Source organism: Ochlerotatus camptorhynchus, unplaced genomic scaffold, assembly GCF_037179485.1.
Source record: "Ochlerotatus camptorhynchus isolate MF236.1 unplaced genomic scaffold, CSIRO-AGI_Acam_v1.1 ptg000361l, whole genome shotgun sequence".
In the NCBI taxonomy this organism is placed as follows: domain Eukaryota; kingdom Metazoa; phylum Arthropoda; class Insecta; order Diptera; family Culicidae; genus Ochlerotatus; species Ochlerotatus camptorhynchus.
The window spans coordinates 3,527,819-3,543,595 of record NW_027040849.1 but is presented as its reverse complement, the minus strand read 5'-3'; the positions used below and the strand labels follow the sequence as shown (position 1 = coordinate 3,543,595).

Sequence of the window (15,777 nt, the reverse complement as noted above, 5' to 3'; positions counted from 1 at the left end):
GAAATGACGAAAAATAATTTTAAAGCACTGACTATTTCAGTGAATTATAAAGAAAAAGCCCTTTATTAATGATTCCGTTTTATTTTTTTTGAGAAAATTTATATTTTGTCATGAACTCAGAACAATTTCTCAAAAGAGGAGAAATCTGTAGATCAGCAAACCCACCTACCTACCATTTTTTAACGCAACAGACGAAAAATGAGCGGACATTATATTTATGCTCACCAATTTCAGCTCGCTGCAGGGTTCTGGTTCTTGGGGCAGGTCGTGGCGGCAGCGGTGGCCCCCGATCGTCCTCAGAAATTTCCTCCTCCAGTTTGTTCGTGTTATCACTGTAGATCTCTATATGATTCGTATATTTCCTCTCGTTCTCGAACCGAGCGGGAGAATTCAGTCTCGAATTATTTGGATTGGATCTGAAACAACGGTCATCGTTCAGAACTAACTGTCACTTTGTTTTCTAATACGCAATACTCACAAGGCAATTTTTTTACTATCTAAATTAATATCTAACACACTAGGTGTATTCTCGTCGCAGGATCCCGGCACGCTGGAACCCTGCATCGGATGGTGTTTGGTGTTATCACAAGAGCTGGAACTAGATGGCATGTAGCGATGATGATGCTGCAGCACCGCAATGCTATTATCGCTGTTGTAGTCGTCCGCCTCGGCACTGGTAATGTTGTAGGCCGGATCATGATGCTGATGGTAGCGATCCAAGACCCGGTGGTGCTGCTGAGGCGAGTCCAGGTTAGACTGAATCGTCATGGTACCTACTTGTTGCCGCTACTTCCATTCATTGAATCACCCACGTTCGGAAGGATACCTGGAGTTGGAGAGGAAAACAATAAGAACAACGTGTTAAAAAGCGAATTCCCACAGGAAATGAGTATACGAAGCGTCTGTAAATAATTACAATGTGAAAAGTCATTCGGGGAATCGATGATTTTTGAGAAATCGATTCATCTAGGGTGGACCCCTCTTTCAGAGTTCAAGGCGTATAATTTCTATAGCACCGTGAGTGGAAAGCATGAAAACGAAACAAAACGAGGTCCCAAATACCTAATTGTCAATCTTCACCATCGTACGATTGCCGTTTCTACCTGTGACCTTCGGTATGGGATGGAAAATGTGTTTATCCAGAACCTGTGAAGCTACAAAGTTCAGCGGGGTTGACTCAAGCCAGGTACATTTGGACGACAGTGGTGCATTTTGAGAAATTCTTCCTTCTACACAATTATAAAAAGAATAAAAATGACAAGGCAACGTTACTGTCAGCGTCAGGTACCGTATCTAGGACCTTTTTTATGGCATTTGATTGCCAATTGCATGAGACATGGCGCAGATAGCAACATGGGTAGATACGTGAGAAATAAGCCGTTTCAGAAATTAGAGGGGAAACAAGTTTGTATAAAACGGGATAATTTATCACCGATCCCTACTGGGTACGAACGGAAACCATGTTCGAGGTGGGTGGACATCTCACCATGAAATACGACTAAATATATCCCTCAAGGGTAGAAGCTACGGTCATGGGACAAAATCATAGGTTCAGGTTTTGGGAATTATTGAGCTATAATAGTTTTTTTTTAATTCAGGGCCGAATCTAATGACAAGCGAACATGATTTCAATGGATGGTTATAAAACAAAAGGTATGAGCACCTCAATAAAAGCTCATAAATCGATGGCGAGTAGGACCAATAATGCATTACAAGCGTTTTGCCTTCTGCATGTGCGCCGGCATAATAATTAATCAATCAACAGTTGGAGGGAGAACCAATAAACACGTGAGCTGACGAGTCTTGGCTCAAATTTTCGCACAGAGTGGTTCATCATCTTCTAAGTTCATTGATGAGTTAAAGATTTTGTTCCATTCAATAAGCCGCCAACGACGCACCGGCCATAATGCCGGCTTCATTGCCGTGATTCATTGCGAAATCACTTAAGCTGTACGGATTACTATTTTCCGGCTTGGATGCGAGATTGGGTGGTTTTTGAACAATAACAGATGTGCTTCATTTTGAAAAAAAAAGTATTTGTAGTCGTATAGGCCTAACGAAGCATACACTCCCAATCATACGATTGGGGTCACCATGTGAAAAACATGTAAATGTGTGTTGCTCATATGTCTGCCTAGTAAGGTATTGACTGAAATTTAGTTCGTATGATTTTCAATTTTTGTATGCCAAAACTTCTCCTGAAGTTTTAACATTTTCTTAAATTCGCACTGAATATTCATAACTGATTCTCTCCGAATTGGGTCGGTCAAATTTTGAAATTAAAGGGGTAGTAGAACCCTTATTCTACACCTATCGATATACGTTTGTGAAAGTTTGGCTGAAATTTTAAGAATATGCTAAAAATCAACACAATAGTTATTCAAGTCATCGGTCGAAAGTTTAGGGTCACCAAATAGTATGGATTATCGCTGTTGTAAGTTTAATTGAAGTTTTAATATGCAAAAATTTGGAAAATAGGTTGAGCTCCATACCAACTCAGTAAGTTACATTCATTGCCTTACAACAACTGCAAAGAGAACTACAATTGGACAAAAAATAGCACTGATATGAACAGGTAGTGATATCAGCAAAGAGAAGCAAAACAAATATGAACAGACATCTTAGAAGAAGAGCAGTAGTTGGGGAAATTCAGTTCGTGGATTGTACAAATAAGGCGTAATATTAGCATTTTGCCAGATGACAGGCCATACCAAACCCAATTTTTACAAAACGAGCATAAGAAAATTAAAGCAAAAATATGTTCAGCGTAGTTTTGGTAAAATATTACTATATGCTTAGGTTGCCCGTCTTACCCCGTCATCCCCTACCTCATAATTTAAAAGAAAAATATGTTTTCTCTGTGAGTACATCGAACAGACTTGTGTTTTCCTAAAAGCAACATTACTTTTACAGGATGAATGATATACATAACGGCTCTAAAACACTAAATTCCGTAAACACAAAATAACAAGTGCAGGCCACCACAATACACAACCCAAGCAACAATTTTTGTTTTATTGAAGTTCTATAGCAGTTGATACAACCAAATTATAAAACCTTCACTGACGACCACATTACTTTAACAACCTCCTGAGAACCGCTATACAGCCATGTCATGGCCAATTGGCCCAGTTTTAATGCATTCATTATAACTTGATATGCGAACTACCTTAGGAGGTTTTATGTTAGTTTTATCACACTCTACACGTGGTTGTCAAAAATGCAAACATAAAACCTCGTCCAGGTCAGAAAGTTTTAACAACCTTTTGATGACTACCATAAAACTATATTACAACCGCATAAATCGCTCCTGAAGAAGTTGATAAAACATGATACGCAAAACATTTTGACAACCTTGAAGGTTTTAAGTTGGGGTTTTTGGATGATAGTTAATATTGAGAAATATTTTATTGTGGTTTTATTCTTTCGATGTTTGATGATCATGATCATGATCCTTGTCAGTTGGTAATAATACCTGATATTATTGTATATTGAAAATAAAACGACTTTATTACAATTTTAAACCAATCACAGCATGCCGTGCAATATTTGTGGTAATTATTATACCAAATAGGAGCATAAATTCAGTGCGCCATATGAATACTAAAAAATAGGGATATTTTTAATTTGTCTGCATTTGCACCATGCATTAAAGAGTCATTAAAAGATTATCTATTTAGTACAAAACTGTTACTACTGTTGAGCAATAACCAGTCATTTATTATTTAATTATACATAGATGTGTGAAAGTGTTTTATCGCCTATCAATTAAAGCGTAATTATTCATACTGTGTTAAATTTGTTCATACGGCGACATTTTTTTCGTTATAACTTGCTACTCCTTAAAAATACCTCAATATAACATATTCTCCTAGATTGGAATTCTATAGCATAACATAAACCTAATGGTTGTATCTTAGCATTTCGTAGTCCGAATTGAGAACGTTAAGTTATATCTAAGCTCTATAATAGCTTACTGGTTTTATTCGGTACAGCAAATCAAAACAAAACAAAAACCATGGCAACCTGTCAAAGAGTCAACATTCCAAGCGATCCTCCTATTTTCTCTTGTAATCAAGATGTAAGAAATGCTTATTGGATCTTTTAAAAGCTTTTACAATACAAGGTGTGAAGCCGTGATGCAAATACTGACCATCTCCAACCGGATTTAGTGAAACTGTCTGCGTTGTTTTAAGAAGGGTTCGTGGATCTGTCGGAAGTGTATCGGAAAGCCGCTTATTCAATATTTTTAAAAGCTCATTCACCACACTCTGCCTTATGTTGAATAAGGGAGCCCATAACTGTAGATACTCCAGGAGTTTCATAATGGCGATATTCTCATTTTCATCGTGTTTAAAAACACTGAAGGGGTTTTCATTTCATGTATCTCAATAGATTTGTTTTTTTTTATATTGGTAACAATTTTCAGAGCTTTTTTTGTTATTGTTGTAGTATATTTCTTATCTGTAAATCTTAGGCCTCTGATAAAGATGATGGTTGTAATGAGGATTTGATGAAGGTCTAAGACTGCTTCAAGTTTTATATCGGTCATAAAAAGTATGCCATAAAACATAATTGTATGTTTTGTTTTGGTTTTATTCTGCAGTTATAAGCAGTGATATAGAGCCACCTTACAGCTACTATTAAAACTATGAAGTCTGAGTTTTAATTTAGTAGTCATAAAAAAGTTTTATATTCGACTTGAAGGCCTGATTTTATGACAAGCACACAAAACCGTAATACAACAGGCTGCAAGGGATGCTATGATAAAACAATGATAAAATAAGAATAAATCTTCCAAGCATTTAGATTGTTACTTGGGAATGTTTGGTGTTTTTGTTGATTTTCACGTTTCATCTGTTATCAAGCTAAAATGTGTTTTACACTAATGACTGTACTATAACAAAGAACTCTACAGCATTTTTTTTTCAAGAGTTTATTGTTTCAATAATCCAAAGGATGGCTGTGCTAGCGGTGCCGGTGGTGTAGTGGTAAGCGTGATTATCTCTCACCATAGCAGGCCTGGGTGCAATCCCAGTCAGCGCCGCCGGCATGTTCTGAGGCATAACTTCTCCGATCACGCCTTCCTTCGGAAGGGAAGTAAAGCCTTTGGTCCCGGTTCATAAGTTGATGGATCGATAGGTAGGGTCCAGGTGTGTGAGCTGCCTCACTGGCGTCGGTAGCATTAGTGCTCAGCACGGAAAACAAGATCGACGGAAAATAAATCAAGGGAAAAAAAAGATGGCTTTTTTACCCCGGGTCATCACCTACTTGTTTATCAACAGGAAGTCCACCCTGCCCTTGAAACAAGCATACATACAAATACCGTAGAACCATAGAGGTAGCTCTAAGACTAGAAGGTCCCGAAGAAACGTGCTCAACTTTTTGGCTCAGTTCTGGTACTATCTTCGGTCCCAAGCTAAGCGATGCACCCCTCGAAACATAGGAAAATCCGCGAACCCCTCATTTTATCTGTCAAACTTTCATAGCGAATCAAAACAAACATACACTGAAAATAAAATTTCGTTTATTCAACGAAATCACTCGTTTGTTCTACGAATTTATTAGTTGTTTTCTGCAACGAAATGGATTTGTACATTGTATGAAGCTAGTTTCGTTAGAACTGCCACACTCGCTATCGCTACACCCAACCAGCGGGTCACAAGTGTTGGTTGTGGAAACCGAAAAATGTGGAGTGTGTTAGTGAGGATGGGTAAAAATAACTTCATCATTGGAAGGTATAAACATGACAAAAAATAAAAATAGGCTTCAGGCTGGACTCGACACATGAACCTTGCGATCGTCAGATCTGTGCTTTATCCATCGCTTTATCTGTGCAGCTAAAGGCAAATAAGAAGCACTCATGGAACGGTAATTCAATTTCGCTTACTTTTTCTGCTGCTTGCATGTATTTTTTTTTCTTTGACATAAAACCACCGCGACGAGTAATTTGATTCATTGTGGTAGCTTGCATGTATTGGTCAAACCGACAATATTTCTAAAAAAAAATATCCCATCTCCCACACACAATCAGCACTTTAGGAGACAATAAGCGCAGTTGTTGGTTTGATTGTACGAAGATGTATTTGTATACTATACGAATAAGGCGTAATATTGACATTACGCTAGATGACAGGAAAAACGAATGTTTCGTACCATTTATGAAAGATGTGTTGTATGTACGATATTCATTTTTACGAAACGGTTTTCAGAGATATAACGAAAATACGTTTTCAGTGTAGTGTATTACTAGAATTTCGACTAGAATAGGGTACGCTTATAGATGTGCTTGGGACCTATTGGCCTATAGTCAAGTAGGGAGCCAATTTAAAATCGTTAGTTTGCACCGGTTGGTAGAACCCCGTTAATTTGACCGATTGACCGAGGCACGTGAAATTGACCTCTACATATTCGGACCAAATTTGGAGGAGATGTTTTTTTTTGTCTAACTTTTATGAATCCAAATGTTTATGCCGATCGAAGCACCCCTCGGTCCAGGGGAGCATTTTCTGTTTTTCGTGATTTTCGAGAAAGATCAATTGCACGCTAAACTCGACAAATGGTTGGCATCACCCTCTCAGATTTCAATGAAACTTTGTGAGTGTATAGATTTCGTCTACTTAAGAAACTTTGCATACTTATTTTCATTAAAAAAATCTAGACCAACATTTGGAAAGGGCAGAACTTTTGTGTCATCATTTTCTTCAAAAAATTATAACTCAATAATGTCAAGTCCTACAAAAATGTTGCAAACAGGGTTGCTTCCACTCACTTGCTATAAAAAGATGATTTTCTGAATTTTGAAGTCATTATATGTTATAATAATATTTTGTCCTTGTTAGATACAGGAAGAGGTTGAAAGGCAAGTGTTTGACACATACTACCTGTCAATTTCGATTCCAGAGTGCTGCAATCGGCGATTTTATGATTCGTGAGCGTTAAGTCAGAGTGAGCGCTCGCGAGTCGTAAAATCGCTGATTGTGACTATCTGAAAGCGAATTTAACAGGTTTTATGTGTCAAATACTTACCTTTCAGCCTCTTCTTGTGTCTGACAATAAAAAATATCATTATAAAATCTAATTATTTCAATATTCAGAAAATATTTTTTTTATAGCAAGTGAGTGGAAGCAAGCCTGGTTGCAAAGAATGATTTGTAAAAAAATGAGCATTCATAAGGAAATATAAAAAATACACTGAAAAAAATAATTTTTAAAACTTTAAATTTAGATTTCTTAAAAACGCATTTTTTTGAAAATCTGAAACTTTTTCTACAGATAGGCATACCATTTATCTACAACTCGTTCATACATCCCAAGATGGGCACTTTTAAAGAAAAAAAAGTTATTCCACAAAAACTTTTTTCGTGTTCACACTGAATAAAATCTATGGATCATGTTTGCAAGCAACAGAAGATTTGACGCTATCTGCGTTGTTTGATTTTTTCTCCCGGTCCAGAAATTTGTGACATCGCGAGTGATAATTTTAATTTTAGTTTATTTACGCGGTGATGATGTTGGTTCACTCGCAACTATTTTGAAAAAAAATAAGTGTTTTCGAACGAAAGTGTACCAAAAGTGCTTCTGAACGTGTTTCGTAGTTGGGTGTGGTGAAATTCATGCATTCCCGGTTGATTTTGGAAATCCGTGTCACAAAATTGCCCACCGATTCCTTTTTTTGCCGTTCGACGACGACGGGTGTGCTTTCGCGAGAGTGACGTTTATTTGATCCGTTTCTTTGCACGGGTGTGTTTTTTTGTAACTAGCGTAATTGTGCCTGCGATTTGCATTGAGTGTCGGAGATTGTAAGTAATCTGAAGGATGCCTCGCTGGATACGCCCAAGACTGGACGGGCAGTAGCTGGTGGCCGTGAACGGTTCCTGGGGAAAGCATTAGATGCGACCCTCCTCCCAGATGACCATGGCAATACAGGAAGTATTGGTATTGGAAGGTAATTGTTATTAGATATTTTGCAAACAGTGAAAGATAGCGGACATGAAGAACCAGTGGAGGTGCCGGGCAAAGGCGTTTATCCTAGACAAATAGTAAGTTACAAATTCGCTGTTGTCGTTGTCGTAGTCGCTGTCGTAATCGCAGTCGTAGTCGTAGGCAGTACCTTTAGTATATTTAAAATTAACCACCAACCGCTGAAAATATGAATTATCGCGTATTTCTGTTGTTCATTACATGCCAAGTAAAATTCGAGAGCGTAATTTCATTTGAATAGCTTGTTCAACTAGGTATTAAACAATCGTCACGTCGGTCATAGCTTGTTATGATTACCTGAACCCGTAAAGAGAAAATCGAAACATTTAACGTCGCGTGAAAATGGATCTTAATAAAGGCCTCTTTCGTCGGTTGCAGTGGCTTGCTTAATGAGCAGAAAAACGCGGTCCCAGATCCTTTCATATTAAAAATGTATGGTTAGATCGCTTGTTTATCGTGTCTTTTGTAAAACTTTTCGTTGTCGTCGGTGCCGGGTCTGAATAGTCATAAAAACTTGAGTAACGCTATAATGTGATATGAGGGGCTCGGTGGCCTTAGCACAATCGGTTTTGCTTGCTGAGCAGAACATCATGAGTCTAATCTCAAGCCCATCCACATTCAAGATTCGTCAATCGTTTTATTTGTTATGGTAATAACAGCAACTCGATGATTAAAAAGGAGCTCGTCTGCCTAGTGGCAAACGTTTTTGCTTACTGAGCAGAAGACCGTGGGTTCAATCCCAAACTCCTTCGCGTTAAATGATTGTTAGGACATCAATTCAGCGTATCATTTACCAAAACGAACCCTGCTGCAAACCCAACCCAACCCTTTTACCCAACATCCCAGTGATTCCTCGTGGAAGTGCAGAGGTGTTCTCGGCTTCCATCAAAGCGAGTGTCACGTCAACACATTCCTACCCCTTCCTTTCTTGACCTGTGTTCGGGCGCGGCCGGCGCTGGTATTGCCTAGTTTGAAATCACCAGTTTTTACACATTGAGGATGGTTGCTAGTCCCAAGCATCGTCTATTGGTTCTCTGTGTAATTACAGCTGGTCTGGCAATAACAGAGTAGCAACCGTAGGCGGTCAATCATGCTCATGCTCATGCCCCTGCTCGCACTGAATAAAATCTATGACTAAAATCTATGATTTTTTTCAGGGTCGGAACGAGTTCAAAATTTTGAAAGACGTGTATCACGTCTACCACTAAACAGGATTGTGTTCAACTCCAAATGAAAAATAAATTGATCTTTTATAAAGCTTTTGAAGTAATAGGGGCGTCCGCTGGTTTTGGTATTTATGTATAACGAATTTCATAGCGACTCTTGAATGCTTCAAGCTCCTTGTTCCGTATATGTTGCTGAGCTGGCGGCAATACATTATACGCTCGAAACCATCGCCTCACTTTCACCAGATCACTACTTTATTTTTACGGATAGTCTCAGTTCTGTCGAGGCTATTCGATCCATGAGGCCGGTAAAGCACTCCTCGTATTTGCTCATGAAAATACGAGGTCTTCTAGGTGCTTTATCTTTAAGATCTTTTGTCATCACCTTTGCATGGGTCCCATCTCATTGCTCGATTCCGGGCAATGAGATGGCGGACTCACTTGCTAAGGTGGGCGCTATGGAAGGCGATATTTACGATCGACAAATCGCCTACGATGAATTTTTCTTCATTTATCGTCAACAGTCACTCGTCAGCTGGCAGAATAAATGGAGCGAAGGAAGTTTGGGATGATGGCTATATTCGATCATCCCTAAGGTGTCGAAGAGTCCTTGGTTCAAAGGGTTGGATGTGGGTCGAGATTTCATTCGTGTGATGTCTCGCCTCATGTCCAATCACTATTCGTTAAACTCTCACTTGTTCCGTGTTGAGCTGGGGGACAGCAATCTCTGTGAATGTGGACAAGGTTACCAAGACGCAGATCACATCATTTGGTCTTGTGCTGAGCATCGTGGAGTCAGATCTGATCTGTATGATTCCCTTCGGGCTCGAGGCAGACAACCTAATGTTCCAGTTCGGGATGTTTTGGCTGGACGCGATCTGGAGTTTATGAAGCTCATTTATGTTTTCTTGAAGAATATTAACCTTAGATTGTAAGTTTGATTAACCTTGTGTTTAGTTTGTATTTTGTGTGTTTGGTTTATTTTTTATTTTTTTTTTTGTAATAATTGTTAAATTATATAGCTGATAACAAGTTGAATAGAAATAAGTTCATGTTTTAGAAATAGTGAAATCTCCTCCTCCCTCTCCCCATCCATAAAATTGTAAATCTCCTCTAACCTCGAGACGACCGCGAGTATTCGGTTCAATCCCTGTAACTATAGATTTAAGATTAGGATTAAATGTGTATAACGAAAATGATAACTTGGCTCTGTAAAGTTTATTCGATTGAGCCTGAACAAATAAATCAATTCATAAAAAAAAGCTTTTGAATATTAAGGAAGGGTCGCTATATAAAATCACATAAATCGCAAACAAGATATTTTTAGTTGGGGGCGACGGCGTAGTGGTTAGCATCCATACCTCTCACGCCAAAGTCGCGAGTTCAAATATCACTCCCGGACAAGTCACGAATGACCCAAGAGCGTTAAAGTGACTACAATGAAAAAAAAGATACAACAGCAAAAAAAGGTTATCTTCCATTTAATTCCACTTAATTAATTTTGGTATCCAATAAACCTTCAGATATTAAAATATATCCACGTATTTCGACTACAATGTGCAGTCTTCATCAGTGTCATTCCCACTAAAGAATTTTATCAAAATCTAGGGTAACCAACTGATTTTGGACCCCTAGAGGAAGTGAGATCACGTTTATGTCAAAATAATATTATTTGTTTATTATTATTATGCAATTTACATGCGGTTGTGCTCGAAAGCTACTCATCTTGGATGTAAAATGTCACTAGATGTTTTATTTATTGATATATACTCGAAAAATAATTCTTTTCACATCATGATATTCACATATTTTGGACCCTTCCACTTGATTTTGGACAGTGTCCATAATATATTTTGGACACACTGAATGGGAACGAATATATTTTGGACATGCTGAAGTTCTTTCAACCTATGAGCCTAAAATTAATTACGACGGTCACTTCTTCCTATCTCGCATTTGTTAGGTCCGTCTAGGTGGGAAATTTTTTAAAGAAGGTGCCGTAAAACGGGGTGAAATTGATCAGCGGGGTGAATTTGATCGCTGAGTATACCGAATATTGTACTTATGCATAATATTTTTACAATGTATACAAAGATACATTCGTACGCTTAGTAACGAAAAACATGTTACACATGAAAAAATATCACGAGAAATTTCAGCGATCAATTTTGCCCCGCTGATCAATTACACCCCGTTTTACGGTATGCATAAAAGTTAACCCCCCGTTACTCGCGCTGTTGTACTTTGTACAACACATATGAGTTTTCCATTGCCATTTTGATGCTGCCAATCGATCTGAAACCAACTTGTATTCCTCAAAAAACATGTTTTGAACTAAAAAAGCTAAACTTTGATTACAATTAACCCCCAAAATGCGGATAATAGAGAAAATGTAAATGGAAACCGCGTAAACGGTGTCCATACTACGTGGGATTGACTTAATTGGTTACAACATGGAATATCTCGAGATCCTGACCAGATAGAAAGTTACTGTCTTCGGCAAAGTTGTTCAGGAGTTCAAAGCCTATTTCTTACTGTACAATAGTTCAGAAACATCTTACTTCGTGGTGCTAGTATACATGTGAAATTCTCGTGTATAAAATATCTCTAGATCCTGACCAGATAGAAAGTAAATGCCTTGAGCAAAGTTGTTCAGGAAGTCAAGCTCTTTTCGTTGGTGGAGTAGTTCAGAAATTTCACACTACGAGGCGCTAGTATATACGTGTAATTCTCGCATATACAATAGCTCGAGTTCTTGACCAGCTAGAAAGTTACTGTATTGGGCAAACTTGTTCAGGGGGTCAAGACTTTTCGACTGGTAGACAGTAGTTCAGAATTTTCTCACCACGTGGCGAGAAAGTTACTGTTACTGTCTTGGGCAAAGTTGTTCAGGGGATCAAGGCCTTTTGGCTAGTGGACGGTAGTTCAGAATATTTCACTTCATGGTACTAGTATATACGTGCAATTCTCGCATATGATATATCTCAAGACCTGCTAAAAATGTACTGTAATCGGCAAAGTTGTCCAGGAGATCAAACCCTATCGTTGGTGGAAAGTACATAATTTTCTCACTAGGTGACGTTGAAAGACACGTGAAATCCTTGCATATAAAATATCTCTGAATGACCCGCATACTAGTGCCACGTAAAGGGAAAATTCTGAATTAGTGTACACCAACGAAAAGATCCTAACATCCTGAACAACTTTGCCGAAGACAGTAACTTTCTGTCTGGTCAGGATCTAGAGATATTTTATATGCGAGAATTCCTCATGTATACTAGCGTTGCAAAGTGAGAAAACTCTGAACTTAAGTCCACCAGCAAAAAGGCCTTGACTTCCTGAACAATATTGCCCAAGACAGTAATTTTTTATATGATCAGGATTTCGAGATATTTTATATGAGAATTTCACGTATATACTAGCACCATATAGTGAAAAAATTCTGAACTATAGGCTTTGAACTCCTGAACAACTTTTTCGAAGACAGTAACTTTCTATCTGGTCAGGATTTCGAGATATATCACATGCGAGAACTTCACATGTATACTAGCGCTATGTAGTGAGTAAATTTTGAACTACTGTCCACCAGCAAAAAGGCTATGATCTCTAGAACTACTTTGGCAAAGACAGTAACTTTCTATCTGGTCAGGATCTCGAGATATTCCATGTTGTAACCAAAAAGTCAGAACCCTCGTAGTATGGACACCATTTACGCGGTTTCCATTTACATTTTCTTTATTATCCGCATATTTTGGGGGTTAACTGTAATAAATATTTAGCTTGTTTAGTTAAAAGCAAGTTTTTTGAGGAATACTCGTTGGTTTCAGATCGATTGGTAGCTCGGCTGCAAAATGGAAATGGAAAACTCACACTGTTGTACAAAGTACAACGCGTTAGTACTCGTGTTACAAAAGTTGGCGCGAGTAACGGAGGAAATATAATATAACATAAGGAAACAACTGATCATACCATAAAAAAAAATCATTCACAAGTAAATCTTAATACGGAGACCTGACTCTATGCTTGCAGTCCATATTGTTTTTTGTATGGGCTGTTCATAAACTACGTAGACGGTTTTTGAGAGATTTCAACCCCCCCTCCCTCCTTCTGTAGAAGACAGTCTCAAACACAAAATTTAAAAAATTGTATGGACCGTAGACATCTGCCAAGCGCTCCCACCCCCCTAAAGCGTCTACGTAGTTTATGAACAGCCCCTTAGTTAAATGCGTTTGGGAGATAGGAAAACTTTTGTGGAAAACTAGGAACTAGGAAAACTAGGAAAACTCAGAGTGGACCACTCTACGTGTTTTGCCGTTTTTCCCATTTTGAATCGCCTGATAAACAAGAAATATATTTAAAAACAATGAATTCATATAATTTTGATTGATTTACTTACCATCAGAAATCAGAGATAATAGCACGATCGACCAACCGGAATTTTTTTTGTCGCTCTTTTGATGATTCTCATTTGATAAGTGTCCAAAATAAGTTGGTAACATTTTTTTACGATCTTTTTTGGACACTTTTTATTTAATACTTTTAAAGTAAAATCTTAAGGTGAAATCTTTATAAACACGTGAAATTCATCTTCCAAAGTCAGATAAACTGATTTGATAAAAAAAATCATTGAATTGTATATTTTAGACCAAATTTAAAACAAGTACACTAACGCCGATTCCTCTTGACAAACGTCGAAACATGAAACTTTTTCGTTAACATTTTCTAAAACTGCATAAATTGAGCAATTGTAAGCAATTTGAGGTGAACTAATGATCTTGAGACATAGCAAGTAATTGAAAGAATGTAATTACAACATCAACCCAGATGAATTTGAAGAAAATAGACAGTAAGCGAGGAAAATATATGAAAAGGGTCCAAAATATGTAGGGGTCCAATTCAAGTTGGTTACCCTAACCCCCTTAAGTACTCATCCCATAGGTAAAAAAGTCAAGATCACAGGTATAAAAATGAAACTAAAATGTGTTAAATCGGAACCTACCTAACTAATAAAACCCAAAGATTTAAGTAAACTAAAGGAGAAAACCATGACCATGACCACCACCTGCGTAGAAAATTGTCGATACAATTTTTTTTAATTTGTATGGTCTGTGGATAGTTGCCAAATTGTTTATGAACAGCCCCTTATGAGTAAAAACAATTTTTTACCCGCAGAGCTAAAATTTTCAAAACAAAAATTACATAAGATGAGACATACATTCGATGAATTACCAACAACTGACTGTAAAACTTTTTTTTTACTTTAAATGATCTTTATTTCTTGTACATACTTGTGTGGTTCACATCTATTACTTATCAAGTGACACAGATGCGTCTTTTCAACTTTAGTTCCTTTGAAATTTCAATTATTATTAATTACTGTTCCTAGTCCTATCAGGACTGTTTTAAGAATGACCACAGGTAGTATTTGAAACCAACATTTCCTTTTCAATCCATATGCTACACATAGTCTCACCTTGTCGTTTACACAGATGGCATAAAAGTAATAAACTTTATTACAAATACACACCTACCTTACACTAAATAAATCCAGCCAAGCACGGTGTACGATCACGATCAAGCCATTGGACCGCGCACACCCCCTCCTTAAATGTTTACTGCGAATTGTGTTTACTGACGCTGAGAAATATGGCTTTGCTGCAGTCATGCTGCAACCGTGCAACGAACATCCATGGCAATTACCTTCCTTGAAGCTGTTGAGTTTATAGGATTGTTTTCACACAAAACATGGAATAACAACCGAGACGCACGCTGCTTGTCACTGAGTGATCACGCGGCCAAGGGATTCGTCGACGGAAAAGTGTGTCACTCCCTCGTCAAAAGGCCAATGCAATGTGATCAACAACTTTCCGAATGAACCACCGGGCGTCTACGCTGCCTGATTTGGCTACTCTCTCGCACCGGTTTTGCAGAGATGAATAACTGTATACAGACTTTTGTGAACAGCCGTTCGTCGTACTGTCAGTCGCGTGATGCTGCGGCGGCGGTCAGTGTAAATTCAGCGAAAGGTTCCACTTTTTTGGTTTTATCCGATTACTGGCTTTTGTGTTTCGCTGATGTGCATATTCCTTCGATTTTGATTTTGCTTTGCTCTTTGCGGATGATTATCGTTTTGGGCCGGAAAGAATTGCGGTTTGATTTCGGCCGGTTTTTGTTCAGCTTATTGGTGGTTTTATTTACGATCGATTCGCGATCGACCGTCAGCTCACAGGTGAGGAAGATCTGTCCGGTTTGAAACATTGTTACGGTTTATTGATTTCATTTTACTGGAGATTAGTGTGCTGAGAGACACCAAAATTCCAAACCATTCCGGTGATATGACGTATTTTCTTAAGGCTTAGATATTAATTTATGTGTGGATTTTTTGTAGTTGTGCACTTTCGCTATGGCATGTTTATATTATTATATTGAAAAAAATAAATCTTTCATAAATGGGGTATCTTTCTAAAAGGTATGGAAAAGTGAGAGACTACACGCTATTTCAAATCTACCCAAATTTGGGTAGAATCTACCCAGATCGGTCAAAACTGAACCTACCAAAAATAAGTAAACTGTGTTGGGACTGACAAGTTGACAAATGAACAATGTTGATCGGATTCATGTCGATGTT

The 15,777-nt window shown here is 38.0% G+C and overlaps 1 protein-coding gene across 3 annotated transcripts in view; it reads right to left on the bottom strand.

Moving 5' to 3' along the window:
• Positions 1-15,777, bottom strand: part of LOC135709445 (uncharacterized) — a 67,411-nt gene that overhangs the window by 25,764 nt on the left and 25,870 nt on the right. For all 3 annotated transcript variants that reach the window (XR_010518350.1, XM_065231780.1, XM_065231782.1), the window contains exons 2-3: positions 479-826; positions 226-416 (exon numbers count right to left, since the gene is read on the bottom strand). Coding sequence is in view for 2 of the 3 variants with exons in the window: in XM_065231780.1 (XP_065087852.1) it covers positions 226-416; positions 479-768 (481 nt within the window). In the remaining variant the exon portion in view is untranslated. The remainder of the gene's footprint in view (positions 1-225; positions 417-478; positions 827-15,777) is intronic.